Source organism: Episyrphus balteatus, chromosome 1, assembly GCF_945859705.1.
Source record: "Episyrphus balteatus chromosome 1, idEpiBalt1.1, whole genome shotgun sequence".
NCBI lineage: Eukaryota > Metazoa > Arthropoda > Insecta > Diptera > Syrphidae > Episyrphus > Episyrphus balteatus.
This window is the reverse complement of record NC_079134.1, coordinates 118,119,753-118,146,410: the sequence shown is the minus strand read 5'-3', so window position 1 is coordinate 118,146,410 and position 26,658 is coordinate 118,119,753. Positions and strand designations below refer to the sequence as shown.

General features: G+C 34.3%; 2 protein-coding genes across 2 annotated transcripts; one reads left to right on the top strand and one right to left on the bottom strand.

Annotated features, from left to right (window-relative positions):
- Positions 1–2,057: 2,057 nt before the first annotated feature.
- LOC129920997 (adenylate kinase) lies at positions 2,058–3,173 on the bottom strand. The gene is made up of 4 exons (XM_056002595.1): positions 2,947–3,173; positions 2,628–2,864; positions 2,391–2,558; positions 2,058–2,319 (listed from the first exon to the last, which is right to left on the bottom strand). The coding sequence occupies exons 1-4, from the start codon at positions 3,046–3,048 to the stop codon at positions 2,104–2,106; spliced, it is 723 nt and encodes a 240-aa protein (XP_055858570.1). The 5' UTR covers positions 3,049–3,173; the 3' UTR covers positions 2,058–2,103.
- A 17,903-nt stretch (positions 3,174–21,076) lies between these two features.
- On the top strand, positions 21,077–22,068 carry LOC129920998 (60S ribosomal protein L19). The gene is made up of 3 exons (XM_056002596.1): positions 21,077–21,207; positions 21,324–21,430; positions 21,500–22,068. Exons 1-3 carry the CDS (start codon positions 21,203–21,205, stop codon positions 22,006–22,008), a joined length of 621 nt encoding a protein of 206 aa, XP_055858571.1. The 5' UTR covers positions 21,077–21,202; the 3' UTR covers positions 22,009–22,068.
- The last annotated feature ends 4,590 nt before the right edge of the window (positions 22,069–26,658 follow it).

Below are 26,658 nucleotides of genomic sequence, written 5' to 3'. Positions count from 1 at the left end.
CGATAATGGAGAATGCCAAAAAAGTGGGTCCGGCAATTCTGTCTGTCTGTCTCTCTGTCTCTCTGTGTGTCTGTCTCTATCTGGAGCTGCAGCATAAACGAGTGAAGTGATTTTCTTCAAACTTGTTAGTTAGCAGTTTTTGGTGATTCCCTAGAGGGGAAATTGAAATTTTTTTTTATGACCAAAACTAAGGGTACCTGCCATATAACGGAAATAGAAAAGTTAATTTTTTTCAAAAACGGCTCTAACGATTTTGATTAAAATTTTTGTGTGTAGTACTACACATAAGAGCCAACTTTTTGTTTTGTTGAATTAAAATTGTAATATTTTGCGATCTAACTGCAACTTTGGAAACTTTTATACGTTTTTGAAAACTATAATAACAGGGCAACTTTTTAAAATAATAAACGAGTCTCACACCGTACAAATTTTTTTAACGGTGTTGCTCTCAAAAAAAAGTAAGAAACTGATTTTTTATAAAACTTGAAACTGTTAGTTAATTTGCAGCGAAATGGCGTATGGCATAAAAAATATTTTGATTAATTAATTGTTCCTAATTATTTGGCAATGTTTTTGTAAAAGAACTTAAAAAAACAAAAATCAATAACGGGCGTAGGAAGCAAAATACTGTTGCAAAGTAGGGATTTTTCGAAATTTCACAAGAATTGCATTAAATCGAAAACCGTAAGGATTTGGGATGAACAAGTTACCAAATTCTGAGAGCCCTTAAGATCCCCTATCAGCATACTTCGTTTGATCCATTACTTTTGGGACACCCTGTATATAAAAAATTATTTTTTTAAAAAACGGCTCCTACAATTTTCGAAAATTTTTTTCTAAAAATACCTTTTTATACAAGAAATAAAATGGCATATTTGTTTTTTTTTTTTTTAAAGATCATTTAAAACGGAATTTAATTAATTATAAAAACAGATTTAATTTTTTTATACTACTTTTGAAATTTCTTCAAAATATCAAATTTTAAATTTCTTGAATAAAAAGTTTTAACATTATAGTTACTTTAAGCATAAGAACAAGTACGTCGACCCCAATCGTGCAATTTATTTTTAAAACTCTTCATTAAATTTAGTGGATTTAAATTTCATAGATACGAATGCGCTTTTGGCTTTTTAAAAATGTGTGTTGCCGTTGAGTTCAAAATATTTTTTTTTTTTGTGTTTGAAGTCAGTTTGTGAGAAAATTGCATTTATCGCTTAAACAATGGAAGATTGTCTCTTACTCCCATATATTTTATATATTTTTTCTTCCCTTAAATTACCTAGAGAATCTTTTGGTATTTTTTAATTCAGAAATTTAAGCAACTAAATTGGTTTGTTCTTATAAAAAATTAAATTAATTTTAATTTAAAAAAAAAAAAAAACAATACGGCAACATCGGCAATTTTCAACCTATAGAGGTTAAAGTATTTTTAATTACCGACGTTTGAAAAAAAGTTCATCGAAATCGAAGCTGTTCCACTTTCTTTAATAATTTGCTTTAGTTACTCCACTACACATAATGTACCAAGTTTGAGAAGAATTGAGGAAAATTTTCCACCAACAGGTGCAAGTCCGTGGAGAATTCTATGAGGGTAAGATCAAATATTTACTTTAGGATGGCCTTTCAATTTCAATTCAATTTCAATTTCGTTCAATTTCGACTTGACTAAAATTTCGCTCCAAGAATTCGAAATTGAATACAAAATACTTTCGAAAAGTATTTCATTTCAAATAACACACAATTTTTTTAAATTATTCTGTTCCCTATTTGAAAGCGGTTTTGAAATAGCAATTAGGAAATGCTATGTCAAAAATGCTTATATACTATGATATACATTATACACCCATCGACACAAATAATGCAAAATCATCAATTAATTTATATCTACGAGTATCTTTCCATCTAGATGTTCTTAGTATTATTCTATCCAATACTTTTGGTGGACTTTAACCTACCAATACAACTGTCTAAAATTATAGTCTTTTTAATTGAATTTGATAACTTATTTTTTTTTTTTGGAAACTATGATATAAGACGATAAATAATAAAAATACAAATTTTCTATAACTTTTCTTTAATACACTTTAGAGTCTTACAAGGGAATCATGAAACTGCACGTCGACTGCGTTGGCGCTGGAATATTGAATCAATATTGGCAAACACATCACTAGCTTGTTTGGCGGCATCAACTCGGAAATGCAAACCCCGCTGAGCATAGTAATCAATCAAAACTTTAGTTTGCTTGTGATATGATTCGAGTCTTTTCTTTAAAGCCTCAACATTGTCATCTGTTCTTTTGATCAGAGGTTCGCCTGTAATCTGTTGTTAAAAAAAAGCAAAGGGATAAGGAAGTTAATAGGGAAAGGACATCAATTAAATCTTATATTTACATCATCACGCATCGCCACCTTTGGTGGATGGAATTCTTCATGGTATGACCGTCCACTGGCTGTGTGAATGAGTCTTCCAGTGATTCTCCTCACAAGTAAATTGTCATCGATGGCAAATTCAACGACAGCATCCAACTCGGTTTTCCTCTTCTCTAGCAACTCGTCAAGCTGAAAAAGAAAACAAAACCAATTCCATCATTTATCATGACTGTCATATTTCGATGCCAATTTTTGTACCTTTTTAGCCTGAATTGCTGTCCGTGGAAAACCATCAAGAAGGAAACCATTTTTACATTCTGGTTTATCTAAATTGTTGTCAATCAAATCTACAACAAGTTCATCAGAGACAAGTTTGCCTTCATCCATAACTTTCTTGAGATCGGCACCCAATTTCGATCCAGATGAGATTTCGGCTCTAAGCATATCTCCAGTTGACAAGTGACAAACACAAAACTTTTCTTTAAGAAGTGGAGCCTAAAAATTGATTCGTGGACATATTTTTGAGTTAATTATACAATAACGTATGAAGGTTATAAAGGTACACTATAAAACATACCTGGGTTCCTTTTCCAGAGCCTGGAGGCCCAATCAAAACAGCCTTGATGCCAACATTTTCAGGCTCATAACGATTGAGCGGTATTGATAATCCAGGAGCCATTCTTTAAAAAAAAATAATAATTTGTTGCACTTGCAGCAAAACCTTGCCTTTTGGATAGGTTAAGAAATGTAAAAGAGGTATATGAATTTACTTTAATCGCTAATCAGAAAGTAAATGGCCTCGTCCAGAGTCCAATTTATTAACTTATTCACATGATTAAACACATACGGCATCACTGATATCTATCTGTCAAGTGTCATATAAATATTAGGCGTGTTCCACAATTTGAGATGGCTATGGCGATGCACTCTGATGTAGTTTTCGAAAATTTTCGGAGTTAAATACTCCGCGAGATCTTTATTCTGCTATTCTGTTATTCTTTTATGAATTTCCATACAAAAATCTAATCTATCAAAAAATCTTTTACGATTTTCATATTTGGTATTCGGCATACCCAATATGCTATGAAATCTTTTATAAAATCTTTACGAAGTTCGAACTGTCAAAAATTCTTTTACGAATCCCATTTTTGGTATTCAGCAAGCCTTAATCTGTTATGAAATCTATTAGTCTGCTTTTACATGAAGACGCAAGAGTCAAGATTCAATGAAGAGTAAGGGAGAAAGAAAGTTCGAAAAAGAGGGATGGAAGATTTTTTACCCTGTGAGTCCCCGGTCGAAAATTTTGAGACTCATTTTGACGTCTCTCTTTGATCTTGTTCTTTTTTTTGCTGTTTTGCTTTAATTGATTTCGTCAGTGGCAGAGTTCGCTTCGTCGGATGTATATTATTTGGGTGTATACTAACTTTTGTTAATTTATTTAAATGTTTTCGTTGCACATAGAGCCCCCTGATGTTGTTTTTTGTATATTTTGGTGCTTTTTTTTTAAATAAAAATAGATACGAAAACAAGAACAAGATAAAATAAAAAAAATAGCTGTCAAATTTGCGTCTTATAAAAATTACTACGTGTAGAAGCGCGCGACGCACCGAAGAGAAAATCAAAAGGAAATTCGAAGATAATTTCTGCGCCTTGCGTCTTCATGTAAAAGCAGACTTATGAATCATAAAAGAATAAAAGACAGATTTTTGTTACTTTTATCATAAAAGATTTCATGAAAGTAGCAAATTTTCAATAAAAGTAGGTCCTTTTTTTATATGAGGCGCTCAGAACTAAAACGGCCTAACCCACATTTTCAAAAAAAAATCAAACTGAGTACACAGATCGAACCGCAATAAAAAGATTTATAATACAAAAATAAATTCCCATTAAATTATATTAAATAGAGTTAAAATTAGAGCCAAAAACTTTTGTCACTCTAAGTGGACGCCATTTTGGCTTCGGCGACAAAATTGCCTAAATCATTTATAACAAATGTAGTTTCGGAATAAAAAAATATCAGACCTTAGCCCAAAAGTATAGCCAACACTCCTAACTAAAAAAAATTACAAACTAAGAATATTAAATATAATCAAAATCATGCCTATTACCGAAGACGCAGTGGATTCACTCCCCGGGGCTCTACTCGATCCGCAACCGAATGAAATTTCAATCCTGGAACTCCCCGGGATGAACTGTATTATCAATCCACGAAAACACACTAAACGTCATACCGACATAAGTCATTATGTTGACACTTATATAGCCAACTGTCATTCTATCACTTCAGCACCGGCGGGTTCGGTATGTAATAGGGTTGGTTTTGTAGCGGTGAGGTATTTGCTCCAGATTGTAAATATTTCGCGAAAGGCAAGATGCACGCGAATCTATTTATTAACTTTAATTTTATAGGAAGAAACACAATTTTACTGGATAATCTACAAGAAAATTCAATTCACTTTACTTTCTATATTTTGATTTTTTTTTTGTCTTTGGAAATGACAGATGATAAAAGATTTAATTTCTGTTTGCTTTGTTTATAGCAGATTTTCGAACTCCTGAATACCAATTATAAAAGATCTTTTATCATTCATAACAAAAAATTTATAGCAGAATTAAAGATTTGGCGGAATAGGCCCAAATTTTTACCACTGTTACGCTGCTGATGTGAAACGAAAAGTTTTCAAGTCTACAAAGTCGAAAACGAAAATGCCTTACGAAAAAATATCATCGAGTATTCTGTCAAAGTCAAAATAAAAAATTCAAAATTAATTTAAAATCAAGAAAAACTAAAAGAAAATAATTTTTAAAGCAAAAAAAAAATGAATTAGAAGTGAAAAACCGTCAACACGTCAACTCTTGGAGTCAAGAAAAATGCACAGGACAGTAAAAAGTAAGTGACAAATGAATGAAAACTCTCCAATTTTTCGCTAGAGCTGCGTACTGAAAAACGAAAAGCAAAACGAAATTTTCCGTTCAGGATTTCGTTGACGAAATTTTATATGGAAAATTTCTTTTCGCTTCAGCAGCGTACTAAGGCTTTACCACCGAATTCAGAAGATAAAAGTTGCTGAACCACGGATTAAATATTTATATACAACTGGCCCTAAGCTGCTTTGAACCACAGTACACATAATAAGGTAATATCTTCCGAACGTTGTCAAAATTTGTTTGTCAAAAATGGGCACCAATCTGTCAGGTCGGCCTTTAATTACGCTATTACGCACTTACGCAAAGTACGCACTTAAACCAACTAAACGCAATAAATTAAAAATAAAAACACATGTCAAAAAACCACACTGCTATGTTTGTAGTTTGTTTTGTTCATCAAAAATGTAAACAACAACACCAATTGAAAAAAAAAAATAAATAAAGAAACGAAAAATATGAAAGCATTTTGTATTTTTTTCAAACACTTTTTTGATAGGTGTATTCACGAAACGGTGCAACGAAAAGGTGTAAAATTGCTAAGTTTTATTTTTCTACTACTACAACTACAACAGACAATTTTTGCACCATTGTATTTTATTATAGCAAAAGTGCAAAAGTGTAAATGTTTGTAGTTTGTTTTGTTTATGTTTTGTGACAAGCCGACAACACCAAATAAAGAAAAACAGAGAAAGCACTACCTTTTGAAAGATTTCAAATATTTGTCCGAAGAAATTTTTTTTGCTGAAATTCGCAAGAAAAGGGAAAATTGTTTTCTCTCTCGCGGCCAGGATTGTAAAAAATCATTTTATTATTATTGCAATTTACTTTCTATTACAAATTTTTGAAAAAATATTTATTGCAAATAAAAAAAAATTCCATTGAAAAAAAAATATTTATTGTACTGAAAAATATTCGCATAAAGGCTTGGCCACACCGGAGGGTACGCGGTAGCGGTACGGGTAGCGGCAACGATATTTGTATTAAAAAAATTCCACACCCGAACGTTGATGTGAGGTCCGTCAAGCTGGGTACGCCACAACCGAAAATCCAAAATCTGAGTATGCAGGAATTTGTTGCTAATTTGTTGCTAATTTGTTACCCCAATCCCGAATTTGTTGCTCCTGCCCTTACCCCTTAAATCTGTGGCGTGCCCAGCTTGACGTCAAGCTGGGTACGCCACAAATTAAAATTCAAAATTTCAAAAATGTAAGTATGCAGGAATTTGTTGCTAATTTGTTGCTAATTTGTTACCCTAATTTCGAATTTGTTGCTCCACGTTTTGCCCTTCAAATGCACATTAACAGATTATGCAAAAAAGCTAAATCGCCCAAAAATTATCGCACAGACAAAAAAGTGGTATCAATAGAAAGAGGTCCTTGAAACCTTTTCAAAAAGGTCCATATCAAGTTTTTATTCCAATCCCTTCATGTCCAAAATGCCTTGTGGAGCTTGAATGCATTTGTGGAACATATGTGGATGAAACGAAAAAACGCAAAAACACGTAATACTCAAAATTTCAAAAAAATAAGTATGCAGTAATTTGTTGCTAATTTGTTGCTAATTTGTTACCCCAATCCCGAATTTGTTGCTCCCCCCCTTACCCCTTAAATCTGTGGCGTACCCAGCTTGACGTCAAGCTGGGTACGCCACAACGCAAATTTGAAAATCTGAGTATGCAGGAATTTGTTGCTAATTTGTTGCTAATTTGTTACCCCAATCTTGAATTTGTTGCTCCACGATTTGACCTTCAAATCGACTGCAACAGATGCAATTTTGTGGAGACTTTTTATCTATACACTTTTTCAAAAAACTAAAAACGCCAAATTATAGACAGAATTTGTTGCTCTGCAAAAAGCTATTTTTAAATTTTCTATCATTACCCAATCCCATCTTACAGGAGGAAAACTAATTTTTCGATGACGTCATCCAACAACGCAAAAAATCGTAATACTCAAAATTTCAAAAAAATAAGTATGCAGTAATTTGTTGCTAGTTTGTTGCTAATTTGTTACCCCAATCCCGAATTTGTTGCTCCCCCCCTTACCCCTTAAATCTGTGGCGTACCCAGCTTGACGTCAAGCTGGGTACGCCACAACGCAAATTTGAAAATCTAAGTATGCAGGAATTTGTTGCTAATTTGTTGCTAATTTGTTACCCCAATCTTGAATTTGTTGCTCCACGATTTGACCTTCAAATCGACTGCAACAGATGCAATTTTGTGGAGACTTTTTATCTATACGCTTTTTCAAAAAACTAAAAACGCCAAATTATAGACAGAATTTGTTGCTCTGCAAAAAGTTATTTTTAAATTTTCTATCACCACCCAATCCCATCTTACAGGAGATAAACTAATTTTTCGATGACGTCATCCATCAAGCTGGGTACGATAAAACACAAATTTTAAAATCTAAGTACGCAGGAATCTTAAGTTATTTTGTTGCTAATTTGTTACCCTAATCTCGAATTTGTTGCTCCACGATTTGACCTTTAAATTGGCTGAAACAGATGCATGATTTTGAAACTTTATGATACAAAGTTAACAATGCATAGATTTAATACTCTTTGCAGACTAATGCTCAAATCTTTAATTTGATGTAAAAACTACCTTAAAATACTGTTAAAAACTTCCAAAAACTGAACATAACGCACTTAAACCAACTAGCTGCAGGTAATTCAATGCTCTTTAAAGGCTACGTCATTTCCAATATTTGGATATACATACATACCTACCCTTACCCTTTCATATTTAAAAACCTTTAAAGGCTGGACCTACCTTCAACCTACTTCACTCCCTTCAATAAAACGCAAAGTAAAATTCAACACTCCAACTTGATTTTTATGGATGCTCCTCAATTCTTAGTTTAATAAGTGTTAGGTACTGCTACCCATTCAATTCCTATATTGCCAACAGCTTTTTTGTTCTATTTTTCCTCAATTTCAAAAATAAATTGAATTTAACGTATTTTTGCATCTTCCTATTTTAAACATATTTACTATATAGGTAACTTCTTCAATATCCTAGAAAAACCCTTAGACATCTTTTGAAAATACCATCAATTTTTTTCCATCTTTAAATTTATCTCTATAGCCCTAGTTTTGGAGAGATGCATTTCATTTACTACCACACTAACGACCTAAGATCTCAACTCAATTTATGTACCTACTATTCATCCAATCAGATTATTGCAATTTGCGACTTATTTTTATATTATAAAAACAAACCAAATACCTACATAAAAATGTGTACCTACATTATACTAAATACAAAAAAATCACACATTGATTTTCTATTTTCATAGAAATAATCGAGTGTGTATGCGTTGACTTTAAATTTGACTCCGCCCCCAACGGTCTGCTTTGATGAAAATAATACATATACTATTACAATTAGTTAGTATCTATATCTACGCACTACGCCTTGAAATGTTTTTTCTTTAGTCGGCCTCAGACCTCTAGTAAGGTAAGTACCATGTACGTTCTTTAGAGGCAAAAATGTTATGAAATAGGAACCTACATTTATAATGTTATAAACACACATATGTAGGTAGGTAGTTTCGTAGGGTTTTCAGTTGAACTGAATTTAAAATTTAATTCTGGAAATATGTATGTGCAAGTTTTTTTTATGTTTTGGGTCTGCTATTGATGTGATGAACAACGCTGCATATTTTTAGGGAAAAACTTTAAATTCTAATAAACTGAAGACCCGCTTATTGTAGGTATTCTAAATAAAATTAAAACTCTTAGGAAGGTTATAACGGTATTTAAGTGAAGGTTGAAACGTCTATTTTTTTAACTTAAAGTTTTTGCTTTATATTAATGTAAAGAAATGAAGAAATATTTTTGTTCATATGTTAAAATGTGCAGAAGCAATTATTATTGCTTTTTGTTTAAGATAGATAGATTTTTTCTGAATTCGGATTCGAGATCAGCACACAAAAAACCATTAAAAAAATAAACTTTGATTTCTATAAAAAAAATCTTTTTGACTGGCGAATCGAACGGGCAGAAATAATCGAATGCCTTGTTCGAGTTCACTAGTCAAACAGTTTTTTTTTATAGAAATCAAAGTATATTTTTTTAATGTTTTTTGTGCGCTGAGCTCGAATCCGAAGTCAAAAAAAATCTATCTTTCACATTTTTGACATATTACCATGCCAAAACATCACAAAAATAGTGTTTTGGACGTTCAAAATACAATATCTCAAAAACTTTTCACGTAAAAGCTATTCTAATGCTAGATTCAAATTAAGAAGGTTAAAGGCCATTAGAAAAGTATAATTTGGTTTCTATGGAAAATTATTTCTCGCCAATATTACTGTCATCTACGGAAAAATCAATCTTAAAAATCGTTTTTCTGTTTTTTTCAACTTTCTCAATATTTTCTAAAACAAAAGTGTAGTTTTTCTTAATCTTAAAAAATAGTTTTTAATCTAAATAATTGCATTCCAAGCTTTTCAAAAATGAAAATTTTATTCGGTACCTTTTTTGATTGAAAAATAGGCTATTTTTTCAAAATAAATTCGTTAAAAATCCAAAAATTAACTTTTTGCTCAAAAAACATATTAAATAGATAGAAAACATAACAAACTAGTTTTGCTAAAATCCAACCATTTTTGTAAAAGATAAAAATAAAAAATCCTATTTTTGCATTTTTTCAATATTTATTTATATTATATTATATATAAAAAAATGGCCTGAGTAAAAGTTGTAGATATCTATACTATCTAGCTACTTTTGACAGAAATCGTAAGAAACCAAGATTTTTGACACCCACCGCACTTTTTCGCCCACCCACCCCCTTTCCCCCAATTTGTTTATGGGCAATTTATTTTTCCCTTTTAATATACCATTTATCCTGAATTTTCGCACCACCCTCATGCTCAAAAGTAGACCTTTCTATCGAAAAAAGTTAAATGCATAGTTGTAGATAGTATAGATATCTACAACTTTTACTCAGGCCATTTTTTATATATAATATAATATAAATAAATATTGAAAAAATGCAAAAATAGGATTTTTTATTTTTATCTTTTACAAAAATGGTTGGATTTTAGCAAAACTAGTTTGTTATGTTTTCTATCTATTTAATATGTTTTTTGAGCAAAAAGTTAATTTTTGGATTTTTAACGAATTTATTTTGAAAAAATAGCCTATTTTTCAATCAAAAAAGGTACCGAATAAAATTTTCATTTTTGAAAAGCTTGGAATGCAATTATTTAGATTAAAAACTATTTTTTAAGATTAAGAAAAACTACACCTTTGTTTTAGAAAATATTGAGAAAGTTGAAAAAAACAGAAAAACGATTTTTAAGATTGATTTTTCCGTAGATGACAGTAATATTGGCGAGAAATAATTTTCCATAGAAACCAAATTATACTTTTCTAATGGCCTTTAACCTTCTTAATTTGAATCTAGCATTAGAATAGCTTTTACGTGAAAAGTTTTTGAGATATTGTATTTTGAACGTCCAAAACACTATTTTTGTGATGTTTTGGCATGGTAATATGTCAAAAATGTGAAAGATAGATTTTTTTTGACTTCGGATTCGAGCTCAGCGCACAAAAAACATTAAAAAAATATACTTTGATTTCTATAAAAAAAAACTGTTTGACTAGTGAACTCGAACAAGGCATTCGATTATTTCTGCCCGTTCGATTCGCCAGTCAAAAAGATTTTTTTTATAGAAATCAAAGTTTATTTTTTTAATGGTTTTTTGTGTGCTGATCTCGAATCCGAATTCAGAAAAAATCTATCTATCTTAAACAAAAAGCAATAATAATTGCTTCTGCACATTTTAACATATGAACAAAAATATTTCTTCATTTCTTTACATTAATATAAAGCAAAAACTTTAAGTTAAAAAAATAGACGTTTCAACCTTCACTTAAATACCGTTATAACCTTCCTAAGAGTTTTAATTTTATTTAGAATACCTACAATAAGCGGGTCTTCAGTTTATTAGAATTTAAAGTTTTTCCCTAAAAATATGCAGCGTTGTTCATCACATCAATAGCAGACCCAAAACATAAAAAAAACTTGCACATACATATTTCCAGAATTAAATTTTAAATTCAGTTCAACTGAAAACCCTACGAAACTACCTACCTACATATGTGTGTTTATAACATTATAAATGTAGGTTCCTATTTCATAACATTTTTGCCTCTAAAGAACGTACATGGTACTTACCTTACTAGAGGTCTGAGGCCGACTAAAGAAAAAACATTTCAAGGCGTAGTGCGTAGATATAGATACTAACTAATTGTAATAGTATATGTATTATTTTCATCAAAGCAGACCGTTGGGGGCGGAGTCAAATTTAAAGTCAACGCATACACACTCGATTATTTCTATGAAAATAGAAAATCAATGTGTGATTTTTTTGTATTTAGTATAATGTAGGTACACATTTTTATGTAGGTATTTGGTTTGTTTTTATAATATAAAAATAAGTCGCAAATTGCAATAATCTGATTGGATGAATAGTAGGTACATAAATTGAGTTGAGATCTTAGGTCGTTAGTGTGGTAGTAAATGAAATGCATCTCTCCAAAACTAGGGCTATAGAGATAAATTTAAAGATGGAAAAAAATTGATGGTATTGTAATGTTTTATTCCGGGTTCACAATAAAACTTATTTCGTTTATTTTAACTTCCACTTATCTTTCCGTTCAAATAAGAACACACTTTATTTCAAATCAATTTACTTTTATTATTCGCTCAAACAAACACACTTTTCAATCACTTTATTTACTACTAACAATTTCCAACACTTTATTTCACTTTGTACTGTACTCTTTCACATTCAAGATTAAACTGTCTCCGGTCGGTGTCCACGCTGCCCTTTTATACCTGAAATTCGGAATTCGAGAATGTCTTCGAAGGTTCTCGTCTTTGCTTCTCGAAGCTTCCTTTCCAAGAGGGGGCGCTTCATACTTCCAGTCCAGTGGGATATTTTGGGATATTCAGCAGTCGAGGGAATTTCTTTGGATGCGTTCAGAGGGTAGTTTCTTAATTACTAAAGGTCCGTTCACATTTCTACCTTTACTGTAGCAGGTAGTGTGTTCAGACTTTTATCTTAAAAGTAGTTCGGTAATTCATCGTTACATTGCCCCCCTCTTAGGATTGTTCGTCCCGAACAACTCCATTGCTACTTTCACCATTATAACGATGTAAACGGTCACAATGAACTACCTTTAATTTGCCTCTTACCCCTCTCTGTATACGGTAAACCACGTCGTTGATTCTGGTTATTACTGTGTAAGGGCCTTCCCAGTTTTGTTGTAGCTTCGGTGATAGTCCCTTTTGTCGGTGGGGATTGTAAAACCACACAAGTTCTCCTTCTTGAAACCCTGTTGCTGTCGCTCGCGCGTCATATCTTGTTTTCATCCTGTCACTAGACGCTTTTATATTTGTCCTTGTCCGTTGGTGAATGTCAGCCAGTGTTTCTTTCAGGTTATCAACATACTCATCTATTTCCTGTGGCTCATTTGGAACACATCCGAATTTTATCTCACTTGGCAGCCGTATTGTAGAACCAAAAAGGACTTCCGATGGTGTATGTCCAGTGGAACTATGTGTTGCACTTCTATAAGCCATCAAGAATAATGGAATATGTCGATCCCAGTCTCGTTGATTATCGTTGACTACTTTTGACAGGTGTTCTTTAAGTGTCCTGTTAAATCGCTCAACCATCCCATCAGATTGTGGATGAAGCGGTGTTGTTCGCGTCTTCTTGATGCCAAGGAGTGAGCAAACCTCTTGAAAAATCTTAGATTCGAAGTTCCTTCCTTGGTCGGAATGAAGTTCCATGGGTACTCCGAACCTGCTCACCCAATGAAAGACAATCTTATCCACAACTGTTTTGGTTTCCTGGTTTGGGATGGCAAATGCCTCAGGCCACTTGCTGAAGTAATCCATCACTACGAGGATATACCGGTTTCCTTTGTTGGTTTCGGGAAAAGGACCTGCCACGTCTATTGCAATCCTCTCAAAAGGTGTGCCCACATTGTACTGATGCATCTTGCTTTGCATTTTTCTAGCTGGTCCTTTGCTAGCGGCACAAGTATCACATTTTCGGCACCACTTTTCAACGTCTTCTCTCATACGTAACCAGTAGAATTGCTGGCGTACCTTTTCCAGCGTCTTGTTGATGCCTAAATGGCCTCCAGAAGTTCCCTCGTGCATCTCTCGGAGAACATCATTAACCTTTGACTGAGGTACGATTAGTTGCATTACATAAGATTTACCATCTGCGGATTCCCACTTACGCCTGAGTAACCCTTCTTGCACATGAAGTGAGTCCCATTGTGCCCAATATGCTTTGAGATTGGGGCTTCGGTCGGAGATGTCGGCCCATTCTGGTTTCTCTTCATGTTCCTTCCATGCAAGGATGGGTTCGATGTCCGAATCTTCCTGTTGGGCCATCCTGAGTTCTTCATTACTCCAGCCGCAAATGGGATCAGCTCTCGTTCTTCTTACAGCGACAACTTCCTTTTCCTCTAGCCGTGTGCAATGCTTGCAGTCTTGCTTGCACGGGCGCCGAGATAATGCGTCTGCATTTGAATGTAGCTTTCCTCTTCGATGTTGAATCTGACATTGATACGTCTGGAGTATCTCGATCCATCTTGCTACTTGACCCTCTGGATTTTTGAAGTTCAAAAGCCAATTTAGTGCACCATGATCTGTGCGAAGAAGGAACTTCTGTCCATAGATGTACTTATGGAAGTGCTTTGTTGCCAATACCAGAGCTAGAAGTTCCCTTCTGGTCACGCAATAGTTTCTTTCTTGTTTCGAGAGTACCTTGCTGAAATAGGCAACGACCTTTTCTTCTCCGTCATGAACTTGCGATAAAACAGCACCAACTCCAACATTACTTGCATCTGCGTCAATGATGAATTGTTTGCCTGGAGTCGGATAGGCCAACACAGGAGCTTCACATAACCGTAGCTTCAGTTCCTGAAAGCTTTTCTCACACTCACCTGACCATTTAAAGGGTTTACCCTTCTCCGTAAGCTGGTGCAAGCTTTTGGCGATTCTCGCAAAATCCTTCACGAACCGTCGATAGTACGTTGCCAGACCGAGGAAACTCCGAAGTTGATGCTTGTCCTGAGGGGTTGGCCAATTCTTCACAGTGTCAACTTTTTCTGGATCAGTCATTACTCCTTGGGATGAGATGATATGCCCCAAATATTTAACCTCGGTCTTGAAAAGTGCACATTTCTTTGGATTTAACTTAAGATGTGCTTCTCGTAGCCTCTGGAATACAGCCTTTAGGTTTTCACAATGGTCATCAAATGTTTTCCCGTAAACGATGACATCATCCAAATAGACTAGGCAAGATTTCCAGGTTAATCCATTTAAAACGCACTCCATTAAGCGCTCAAAAGTAGCTGGGGCATTGCATAGCCCAAACGGCATGACATTAAACTGCCACAGACCATTTCCTGTGGAGAAAGCCGTCTTCTCCCGATCTTCTGGATGGATTTCTACCTGCCAGTAGCCACTCTTCAAATCCAAAGTCGAAAACCATTGTGCTCCTTCCATTGCATCTAGAGTATCGCTGATTCTTGGCAGTGGGTAGCTGTCTTTCTTCGTCACATCATTCAGCCTGCGGTAGTCGACACAAAATCGAGTGCTTCCATCCTTCTTTTTGACGAGAACTACCGGTGATGCCCAAGGGCTTTTGGAATTTTCGATCAGCCCGTCTTTCTTCATTGTCGATATCATTTCTTCAACTTCACTTTGTTTGGCCAAGGGGAGACGTCTTGCTGGTTGACGAATCGGCCTAGCGTCTCCTGTATCGATTCGATGCTGCACCAGTTGTGTTCGGCCGTATTGCCCGCTGGGTGAAGAGAAGATATCAGCATATTCATGAAGAAGCCTTCCAGCAACATTAAGCTGATGTTGACTCAAGTTGTCTGATTTGAGAATTTGAGTCTTTAGTTTCTCAGAGTTCATAATCATCTGTGTGTCCATCTCGTTGATCTTAGTTATTGCGGACACAGATTCACATTGCCCAACAACTTCTCCTTTCTTAAGCTTGATTGGGTACGGTTTGATGTTAAGTATCCGTACAGGTACCATGTTGTTCTTTGGTGCCACAAGAGTCTTCCCGATGATGATGTTTTCGGAACTTTGCTCAACTTCTGGTTCGACCATGAGGTATCGATGGTTTCCACAGTTCCCCTTTAACTTCGTCCACACAAAAACTTCTGAAGAAGGAGGCAGGCACATGTCTTCTTTGATGACAGTTCTAATTGTTGTTGAGTTTTCGCTGCCATAGACCATTGGAATCTCTACATTTCTGTATTTCAGGACTTGATTACCGATATCCAAAATGATTCCATGCTCCTTCATAAAGTCGATTCCAATGATGCACTCGTCACATATATCTGCCACCAAAAACACATGTAAAAACTTTAGTTCTGCTATACGGATCTCAAGACGAACTTCTCCGTACACTCTTGCTGCTTCTCCTGTGGCGGTCTTCAGACGATAGCTGTTGATGTTATGTAGCCACGTCATCTTTACCAAGTCTCTTCGTACAATAGAGGCGGTGGCACCGGTGTCAATTGTAGCCACGTGTTGGTTATTGTTTATGGTTGCCTCTACTGTCAGACTTTTGTTGTCTCGTTTAGTTTGTGAGACTTGAATTGTGGTTCTGGGGCCATCGATACCAGAAACCAGCTTCTGCCCCTGTTGTTGGGCAATATTCCTGTTTCCACAGTGCTGGCAAGCACTTCTTCTTGGTGGCAATCTGCACTGCCGCTGGAGATGTCCTGTCTTGTTACAGTTCCAGCATCGAGCAGCTCCGTCTCGCTGGTTTCTTTGGAATGCGAGTTTTTGACAAGAGCATTCCTCCACTGTAACTTCTCTTACCCGATGAACGCCTTGAGAAGCCTGTTCTGCTGCTTCCATAGTGAGTGCAAACGCTAATGCTTCAGGAAGGGAACGTTTTCCAGCTGTTCGAATTGCTCGCTGAAGATTTATATCAGATACAGCACGTACAAAGGCTTCTGTCGCAAACTGATTGATAATGTCGTCTCCTGCTGTCGGATATGCCAGATGAGCTAACCTTTCAATATCTGCTTGGAGTTGTTGCAGAGTTTCTCCTCTTTTCTGGACTCTTGTATTGAGTTGGACGCGGAAGACTTCCTGCATATGGCCATCTCCAAAGCGTTTTTCAATGACCTGGACAAGAGCGTTAAAGTTACCATTCTTTTCTGGTGGTAAAGTTTGTAACAACTCAGCAGCAGGACCTCTAAGAGCAAGAGTCAGCGCTATACATTTGTCTTCGTCATCCCAGCCATTTGTTGTGGCAGCTGCCTCAAACTGTTTCTTGTAGATCGACCAAGAACTTTGTCCATCAAAGGTTGGTGGATGCATTTCCTTCTTCTTTGAATACTCACCAGAACTTTCTCGGGCCTTAATTTTTCGAACCTTGTCCAACTCTTTAGTAATGTCTTGGAATTTCTCTTCGAACTTTGTGTGCATTGCCAACAGCTTTTCTTTGTTTTCTTCAACACGCTCGTCAAGAGCAGTGAACTTCTTCTCGAAATCACCAAGCTTTCCCTCTAAAAGATTTTTCTGTTCTTCTAGAAGATTCTTTTGCTCATCGCGATGTTCTTCTAGATGTTTCTCCATTTTTTCGAGAAGATTCTGTTGTTCACTCTTTTGCTCGGTACGTTGTTTCTCAATTTTTTCGAGAAGATTCTGTTGTTCACTCTTTTGCTCTGTTCGTTGTTGTTCCATTTGTTCTCTTTGTTCATTGCGTTGTGTCTCAATTTGTTCAAGAAGATTTTTCTGTTCATCCTTTTGTTCTTTACGTTGCTGTTCCATTTGATCTTTCTGTTCTTCAAATTTTGCAAGGAGAACAGCCATCATGGATGACATATCGGAACTAGTACTTACTCGTTCTTCTACCATTTCAACTTCGAATTGAAATGTATCCAAATCTTCGTTTTTCTGGGTTAAATAATCCTGCAGGCGAATAATGAGGTCATTTTTCGATCCAGCAGTAGGAAGACCTCGTTTAGTTAATTCCGCCTTCAGCTCAGTCAAACTTAACTGATTCAATGTCTTACCCATTTTAACTTTTCAAAACGCGAGCACTTTTACTTATTTCAAAATGTTTTACACTTTGTTTATTGTTAAAACACACGCGCACTTTTTATTTTATTCGCGAAATTATCTGATTCGCACAAATAAATAAGTTTTATTCCACTTTTCTGACACCAATGTAATGTTTTATTCCGGGTTCACAATAAAACTTATTTCGTTTATTTTAACTTCCACTTATCTTTCCGTTCAAATAAGAACACACTTTATTTCAAATCAATTTACTTTTATTATTCGCTCAAACAAACACACTTTTCAATCACTTTATTTACTACTAACAATTTCCAACACTTTATTTCACTTTGTACTGTACTCTTTCACATTCAAGATTAAACTGTCTCCGGTCGGTGTCCACGCTGCCCTTTTATACCTGAAATTCGGAATTCGAGAATGTCTTCGAAGGTTCTCGTCTTTGCTTCTCGAAGCTTCCTTTCCAAGAGGGGGCGCTTCATACTTCCAGTCCAGTGGGATATTTTGGGATATTCAGCAGTCGAGGGAATTTCTTTGGATGCGTTCAGAGGGTAGTTTCTTAATTACTAAAGGTCCGTTCACATTTCTACCTTTACTGTAGCAGGTAGTGTGTTCAGACTTTTATCTTAAAAGTAGTTCGGTAATTCATCGTTACAGTATTTTCAAAAGATGTCTAAGGGTTTTTCTAGGATATTGAAGAAGTTACCTATATAGTTAAATATGTTTAAAATAGGAAGATGCAAAAATACGTTAAATTCAATTTATTTTTGAAATTGAGGAAAAATAGAACAAAAAAGCTGTTGGCAATATAGGAATTGAATGGGTAGCAGTACCTAACACTTATTAAACTAAGAATTGAGGAGCATCCATAAAAATCAAGTTGGAGTGTTGAATTTTACTTTGCGTTTTATTGAAGGGAGTGAAGTAGGTTGAAGGTAGGTCCAGCCTTTAAAGGTTTTTAAATATGAAAGGGTAAGGGTAGGTATGTATGTATATCCAAATATTGGAAATGACGTAGCCTTTAAAGAGCATTGAATTACCTGCAGCTAGTTGGTTTAAGTGCGTTATGTTCAGTTTTTGGAAGTTTTTAACAGTATTTTAAGGTAGTTTTTACATCAAATTAAAGATTTGAGCATTAATCTGCAAAGAGTATTAAATCTATGCATTGTTAACTTTGTATCATAAAGTTTCAAAATCATGCATCTGTTTCAGCCAATTTAAAGGTCAAATCGTGGAGCAACAAATTCGAGATTAGGGTAACAAATTAGCAACAAAATAACTTAAGATTCCTGCGTACTTAGATTTTAAAATTTGTGTTTTATCGTACCCAGCTTGATGGATGACGTCATCGAAAAATTAGTTTATCTCCTGTAAGATGGGATTGGGTGGTGATAGAAAATTTAAAAATAACTTTTTGCAGAGCAACAAATTCTGTCTATAATTTGGCGTTTTTAGTTTTTTGAAAAAGCGTATAGATAAAAAGTCTCCACAAAATTGCATCTGTTGCAGTCGATTTGAAGGTCAAATCGTGGAGCAACAAATTCAAGATTGGGGTAACAAATTAGCAACAAATTAGCAACAAATTCCTGCATACTTAGATTTTCAAATTTGCGTTGTGGCGTACCCAGCTTGACGTCAAGCTGGGTACGCCACAGATTTAAGGGGTAAGGGGGGGAGCAACAAATTCGGGATTGGGGTAACAAATTAGCAACAAACTAGCAACAAATTACTGCATACTTATTTTTTTGAAATTTTGAGTATTACGATTTTTTGCGTTGTTGGATGACGTCATCGAAAAATTAGTTTTCCTCCTGTAAGATGGGATTGGGTAATGATAGAAAATTTAAAAATAGCTTTTTGCAGAGCAACAAATTCTGTCTATAATTTGGCGTTTTTAGTTTTTTGAAAAAGTGTATAGATAAAAAGTCTCCACAAAATTGCATCTGTTGCAGTCGATTTGAAGGTCAAATCGTGGAGCAACAAATTCAAGATTGGGGTAACAAATTAGCAACAAATTAGCAACAAATTCCTGCATACTCAGATTTTCAAATTTGCGTTGTGGCGTACCCAGCTTGACGTCAAGCTTGGTACGCCACAGATTTAAGGGGTAAGGGGGGGAGCAACAAATTCGGGATTGGGGTAACAAATTAGCAACAAATTAGCAACAAATTACTGCATACTTATTTTTTTGAAATTTTGAGTATTACGTGTTTTTGCGTTTTTTCGTTTCATCCACATATGTTCCACAAATGCATTCAAGCTCCACAAGGCATTTTGGACATGAAGGGATTGGAATAAAAACTTGATATGGACCTTTTTGAAAAGGTTTCAAGGACCTCTTTCTATTGATACCACTTTTTTGTCTGTGCGATAATTTTTGGGCGATTTAGCTTTTTTGCATAATCTGTTAATGTGCATTTGAAGGGCAAAACGTGGAGCAACAAATTCGAAATTAGGGTAACAAATTAGCAACAAATTAGCAACAAATTCCTGCATACTTACATTTTTGAAATTTTGAATTTTAATTTGTGGCGTACCCAGCTTGACGTCAAGCTGGGCACGCCACAGATTTAAGGGGTAAGGGCAGGAGCAACAAATTCGGGATTGGGGTAACAAATTAGCAACAAATTAGCAACAAATTCCTGCATACTCAGATTTTGGATTTTCGGTTGTGGCGTACCCAGCTTGACGGACCTGTTGATGTGTCAGTTTGGAATTTTTTCCATACAAATACCCGTACCGTTACCTGTACCTCTACCGCGTACCCTCCGGTGTGGCCAAGCCTTAAAAAAATTTTTTATTGTAATTGAAATATATTTGATTAAAAAAAAAATATTTATTGAAACTAAAAAAATTGGAACAAAAAAAAAATTATTGCAAATGAAAAAACATTTGTTTCGAAAATAATTTTTTTTATTGCAAATAAAAATATTTTGTATTAAAAAAAAAATTTAATTGAAAATAAAAAATTTCTGAGTTGAAAAAAAAAATTCAATGCAAAAAGTGTGCATTCAAAATTTTGTAAAAATATTTTTTGAATTTCTAACAATTTTGACTATTTGACCATATATTGCCTATTTCAACTATAACATTGAACCAAATGTATAATCAAAAATTCAAAATTGTTGGAAATTTGATGAATATTTTTTTTTCAGTAAATTTTTTTTTTTTTCCAATACAAAATATTTTTATTTGCAATAAAAATTTTATTTTCAATGTAAATTTTTTTCATTATTTGCAATAGAATTTTTTTTAATGCAAAATATAAGTTGCAATAAATATTTTTTTTTCAATTCAAATATTTTTCAGTTGCAATAATTTTTTTTTTCATTGCAAATATTTTTCAGTTGCAATAACCTTTTTTTTATCAATGCAAATATTTTTTATTTGCAATAAATATTTCTTTTTTAATTTCAAAAGCATTTTTTTTAATGATATTTTTCCACCCCTGTTCGCGGCCATCTTTTTTGTGAAAAACTACACAATTTCAGAGTACTCAAACAGGAATTGGATTAAAAAAGTTGAAAAAGTAGAAATATTTCCATTTAAGGCAGTTCCCAAACATATCTTTTATCGCAAGAAAAAAAATTATCTCTGATTGTGCGAGCACCAAAAATTTTGCTTTGACAACCAACCAAATAGCTTTAGTGTATACTCAACCTTATAAGACATTTATTCACTGAATGCATAAAAAACAACATTCCATCTTTGAATACGTTCACTTCGAAAAGTTTTTAATTTCGAAAATGGCTCCAACTTCCGCCATCTCAAATAATTCCTTCTTTTCAAGAAACTGCGAGTACGAGTGAACACCATGAGGTACGGTTTTCCCTAAATAAAATAATAAATATTTCCAAAATTCTAATCAAAAGTGTTTATTTATATTTTTCTAATGTGAAATTAAATTAATAACATGTTTTTAAATAATTTTTCAGTTCGCTTAAACTTCAAAAGAGGCTTGCAGCCTCGGTAATGCGATGTGGCAAGAAGAAGGTTTGGTTGGATCCTAATGAAATCAATGAGATTGCAAACACAAACTCACGTAAGTTTTTTAACCCTAATCTTTAGTAAGAAATATTCTTATTATTTTTTTTTTTTAATTAATTTACAGGTCAAAATATTCGTAAATTGATCAAGGATGGTTTGATCATCAAAAAACCCGTAGTCGTTCACTCTCGTTACCGTGTCCGCAAGAACACCGAAGCCAGACGCAAGGGACGTCATTGTGGTTTTGGTAAGCGCAAGGGTACAGCCAATGCCCGTATGCCAACCAAATACCTGTGGATGCAGCGTATGCGAGTTTTGCGCAGATTGCTGAAGAAGTACAGAGACAACAAGAAAATTGACCGGCACTTGTACCATGATTTGTACATGAAGTGCAAAGGTAATGTCTTCAAGAACAAGCGTGTCCTTATGGAGTACATCCATAAGAAGAAGGCCGAGAAACAACGCAGCAAAATGTTGGCTGACCAAGCTGAGGCCCGCAGACAAAAGGTGCGTGAGGCACGCAAGCGGCGAGAGGAGCGTATTGCTAACAAGAAGCAGGAACTCGTGCTTATTCAAGCTAAGGAAGATGAAGTTGCAGCTTTGGCAGCGACCACCGGTCCAAGCAAAAAGTAGTTTTCCTAGTTTGGTTTGTATGTAAATTCCTTTTTAAATAAAATAACAAAAAATCAACAAGCATTGTTAAATCTTATTTAAAAAGACAGACGGACGGAATAAAACAAACTTAATTGTTTGTTTATGTTATTTTTTAAAAGTTTTAGGTTAAGTCTTCCCAAAATGGAACATACAGGAAAGTTATCAGTGGCATTAGCTGGGAACTTTGTCTGTTCACTTAAATGGATGAAAGTGCTAAGATTGAAAAGCATTTTCGGGAGTCGTAACTTGTAATGTAAATTGTGAGGAAAGGATCCATGTGCTGTGATTCAATCCACAAATAATTATTGTGATTTGTTCTTAAGCTCATCATTTAACAATTTTTAGAAGCCTTAAAGTTTTGTTAATCAAAGAGCTAACAGATGACAATGTTGAAGTGAATTTGGTGCTTGATTTCTTATTGGGAGGTGTGAACCCCTCTTTATCTCTTAAGCTGGATCCCCACTAGGTTGATCAACACGTTCAACATACGTTCCAAATCGAAATTACGAATAGTTAAACCGTTACAAGCTAGTTCAATTGATGTGTGGGCTCAAATATGTCCCATATACATTAGTTAGAATAATTTGGAAATGTTTAACTGTTCAGTATGTCGATTTGGAAGGTATGCTGAATGTGTTGATCAACCTTGTGTGGATCCAGTTTAAGCTTCATGTAGGTTTTGAAGAACAGCTATAGACATATTAAAAAAGTATATTTGCCTAATAGTCCTACCTAACAATTGTCCTGCAAGTCGCATTCAAAATTCCTAAGATCTTATAGACTTAAAGATTTACTGCAATTATAATTCCAAGAAGAGCGTCATTGTCCTGCAATTTGATTGAATTTCGCAAGATTTTAACTCGAAATAACAAAAAAAAAAAAAAACAAATTTAATTTCACAATTGATAGCAACGGTAACTGGTTTATTTCACAACAGTAACTAATGCACTTCAATATTACTGTTGTAAATAATTGTGTAATTCAGATAAATGCAATTTGACTTTATTTAGTTTGGCATGAAACTCTTCTAAAAAGGTAAATTAAGAAGTCTAGTTAGAACAACTCTTGCCAATAGGAAAAGGTCACAGCTTTTGCTAATTGGTGTGCTATGTAGCTAGACCGTACTCTTACTAGACTAGATTACAATCAAAAAATTTTTTTTTCGACTTAAATTTTTAAACGGCAGTAAAAATAAAATACAAAAATGGTTTACTTCTACATCTTCATAACTTAGTCAAATCAATTTCAAGAAAAAAACATAAATAGTTATATGTAAATTTAATTGTTGACATAAGTTACTAATAAGGGTTGTAGATCATTGTATTAGGTTTTTTGTTTGAAAGGATACAAATTGATTTTTAAAAACAAGGAATGTCACTGATAGTTCTTATATTAATTACTAATAACACGAGACCGCACCATTACTTTAATTTTGACAAAAAGTTGACTTAGGTGTTTTTTCCTGTGGACTCTTGCAATGTTCTGGATTAGAGATGCATTTTTGTAAAATTGAATATTTATGTATTGTAGCATCGAATTAAATCTTCTTATCAGTTAAAATAAAAGTATTTTTATTTTAGATGAAATAAAAAGTGAAATTGAAGGATTCGAAGAACAACAACAACTTGTGTGTGTTACCACCAAGTTCATAGGCTGGAGTTATAGCTATTTTACGGGGACCAACCCGATCATCAGACTCCTTTCAGTGGTGACAAGTCGCTTATGTTCGATCAATTTCGAAAATTTGCCCCGCGAGGCTTGAAATCACGACCTAGCGGTTGGGAAGACGCACTACGCATGGCACCACCGCTGCCACTTGTGAATTCATAACCCCGAACAGGGGTCGAATTACCGAACACGATTACGATCATACGTTAACGTTTTGTTTATTGCTCTCTCTATTTAATTAGTAGAACAAGATAGGGACACATAGCAACCATACGTTAACGTATGCCGTAGTTCGACCCCAGGTTTTCCAACTATCAAGTTTACTTGAGTCGACTAGCATTTTTATTAAAAATTATTCTCACAAAAAAAATACACAATTTAAAAACTCAAAACTGAAATATAAGTGACAGAATTTTTTAATTTAGTAGTTTTAAGTACAGAATTTTTCAGAGATTTATCACATTGAGTTTGAGAATCGGTTTCGGGGAGCATGTGAAGTGATAAAATGAAAAAAAAAACGCTGCGAAAACTGAAATGATATTATTGTTATCACTTCACAGCTTCACAGAACGAGAATTGACCCTCTGGACAAAATTTCTTTTGATGAGATTTGGATTTTAAAGTCATTCAAATATATTTTATAGTTGTATTACTTTCTTTATAGTTCAAATAAAAACGCCAATTTATTTTCTTTTAATAGGTGTGTTTTTTTGTTTATCTATATAGATTTTGTGCAAAAAAACGACATCGAGATTTTTGAAATCAAAACAATTTACATGTTAAAAACAACAAAAACTTTATCTGTATAGATTTTTGAAAAATCCAGATAATTATCCAGATTTTACTTTCTCTCGATAAAAACAGTAGTGCCAAGGTACTTTATTTGTTGTGTTCATACAAAAATATCTGAAAATATTAACAAAAAAAAAAAGCGGAGAAAACGAGGTTTGAAAAAAACTCTCATAGAAAAAAATAATCAAAAATTTGTTTGACATGGTTGCATTGAAATGTTAATATCTCGAGATATACGCAATGCACTTTTCAGATAAAAGTCTTAAATGGATCCTGATAAGATGTTGAACAGATATGTATATAAAATTACCAAAGTTTTTTCGAAAAATTAGAAATAAAAATAAAAAAGTTTTCACATTTGATTTTTAAAAAATCGAAAAAAAATTCAATATGGCTACCTTCAAACGCTTATAACACAAGAACGACGCAACTAATGTTAATGGTCATGGTCTTAAAATGTAGCTAAGAATATACAGATAATTTTTGGTTTTTTGTGAAAAAAACAATTTTTTTGAATCCAACATGGATGCCATGGCTATATGAAAATTTTTGTTTGCATCCAACATGGATGTAATGGCCTTCCCACTTCGGAGTTAAGCCTGGTACGCTGCTCGCGCTAAATTTTAGCTGAGATAAAATTCCCATACAAGTTATCGATAACTTGTATGGGATCCATTTTATATCGGCTAAAAATGTTCGATAATTTGTATGGGAGCTAAAATTTAGCGCGAGCAGCGTACCAGGCTTTAAAATAAAAAAAAAACAAAAGCAAAATTTTTGACAGACAGCTGCCAAAGTATATGTACAGAGGTGCCAAATGTTTGCATGGATTTCAAAAATCTCGATGTCGTTTTTTTGCACAAAATCTATATAGATAAACAAAAAAACACAGCTAATAAAGCCTGGTACGCTGCTCGAGCTAAATTTTAGCCGAGATAAAATTCCCATACAAGTTATCGATAGTTTGTATGGGACTCATTTTATCCCGGCTAAAATGTTTCGATAATTTGTATGGGAGCTAAAATTTAGCGCAAGCAGCGTACCAGGCTTAAAGCCTGGTACGCTGCTCGCGCTAAATTTTAGCTGAGATAAAATTCCCATACAAGTTATCGATAATTTGTATGGGATCCATTTTAGCTCAGATAAAAATTTTCGATAATTTGTATGGGAGCTAAAATTTAGCGCGAGCAGCGTACCAGGCTTAAAGCGAAAATGGGTGTAATTTAATCTTGTAAAATTTTTATTGGATAGGTATAGATATACATATATGGTTTTGTTTTTGTGAGAAGATCGCAAAAACGTTCAAATAGAAAAAAAAACATAAGTATACTTATGTATGTTTGGGGGACATAATTGAAATTAACTTCTTATTTGTCCAACTAATATTGCACCTACGTATCGATATTCTCTTATTTATGTTTTCATAATTCCATATTGTTCCTAGCAATTGTTGCCAACCCAAAAATCACATGTCATAGCTTAACATAACTTTAGAATTCGTAACTCTAGTTTTTCGTAACTTCGGTTTCGCGTAACTTTGACGGCCGTAACTCTGTCGCGCGTAACTCTGTTATTCGTAACTCCGTTACCATTTCCATTTTAAGGCATTCTGCCCCACTGTGCGACGGCCCAGGCTGCCCCCCCTAAAGCCGGCCCCGATCTTGGCTAAAATTTAGCTCGATCTGCGTACCAGGCTTTTGCGAAAACCACATTCGCTTTGTATATAAAATCTATAGTACTATCATGAAAAAAACAGTGCACCAAAATAGTAAAGCCTGGTACGCTGCTCGCGCTAAAGCCTGGTACGCTGCTCGCGCTAAATCTTAGCTCCCATACAAATTATCGAAAAATTTTATCTGAGCTAAAATGGATCCCATACAAATTATCGATAACTTGTATGGGAATTTTATCTCGGCTAAAATTTAGCGAGAGCAGCGTACCAGGCTTAAATTTTAGCTTCCATACAAATTATCGAAAATTTTTAGCCGAGATAAAATGGGTCCCATACAAGTTATCGATAACTTGTATTTGAATTTTATCTCGGCTAAAATTTAGCGCGAGCAGCGTACCAGGCTTAAGCTAGCGAACGAACTAAAAACTATGTCAAATTTCAAACAGAAATGTATATCTCATCTCCTTACTCCCATTATTGAATTCGATCTAAGCGCC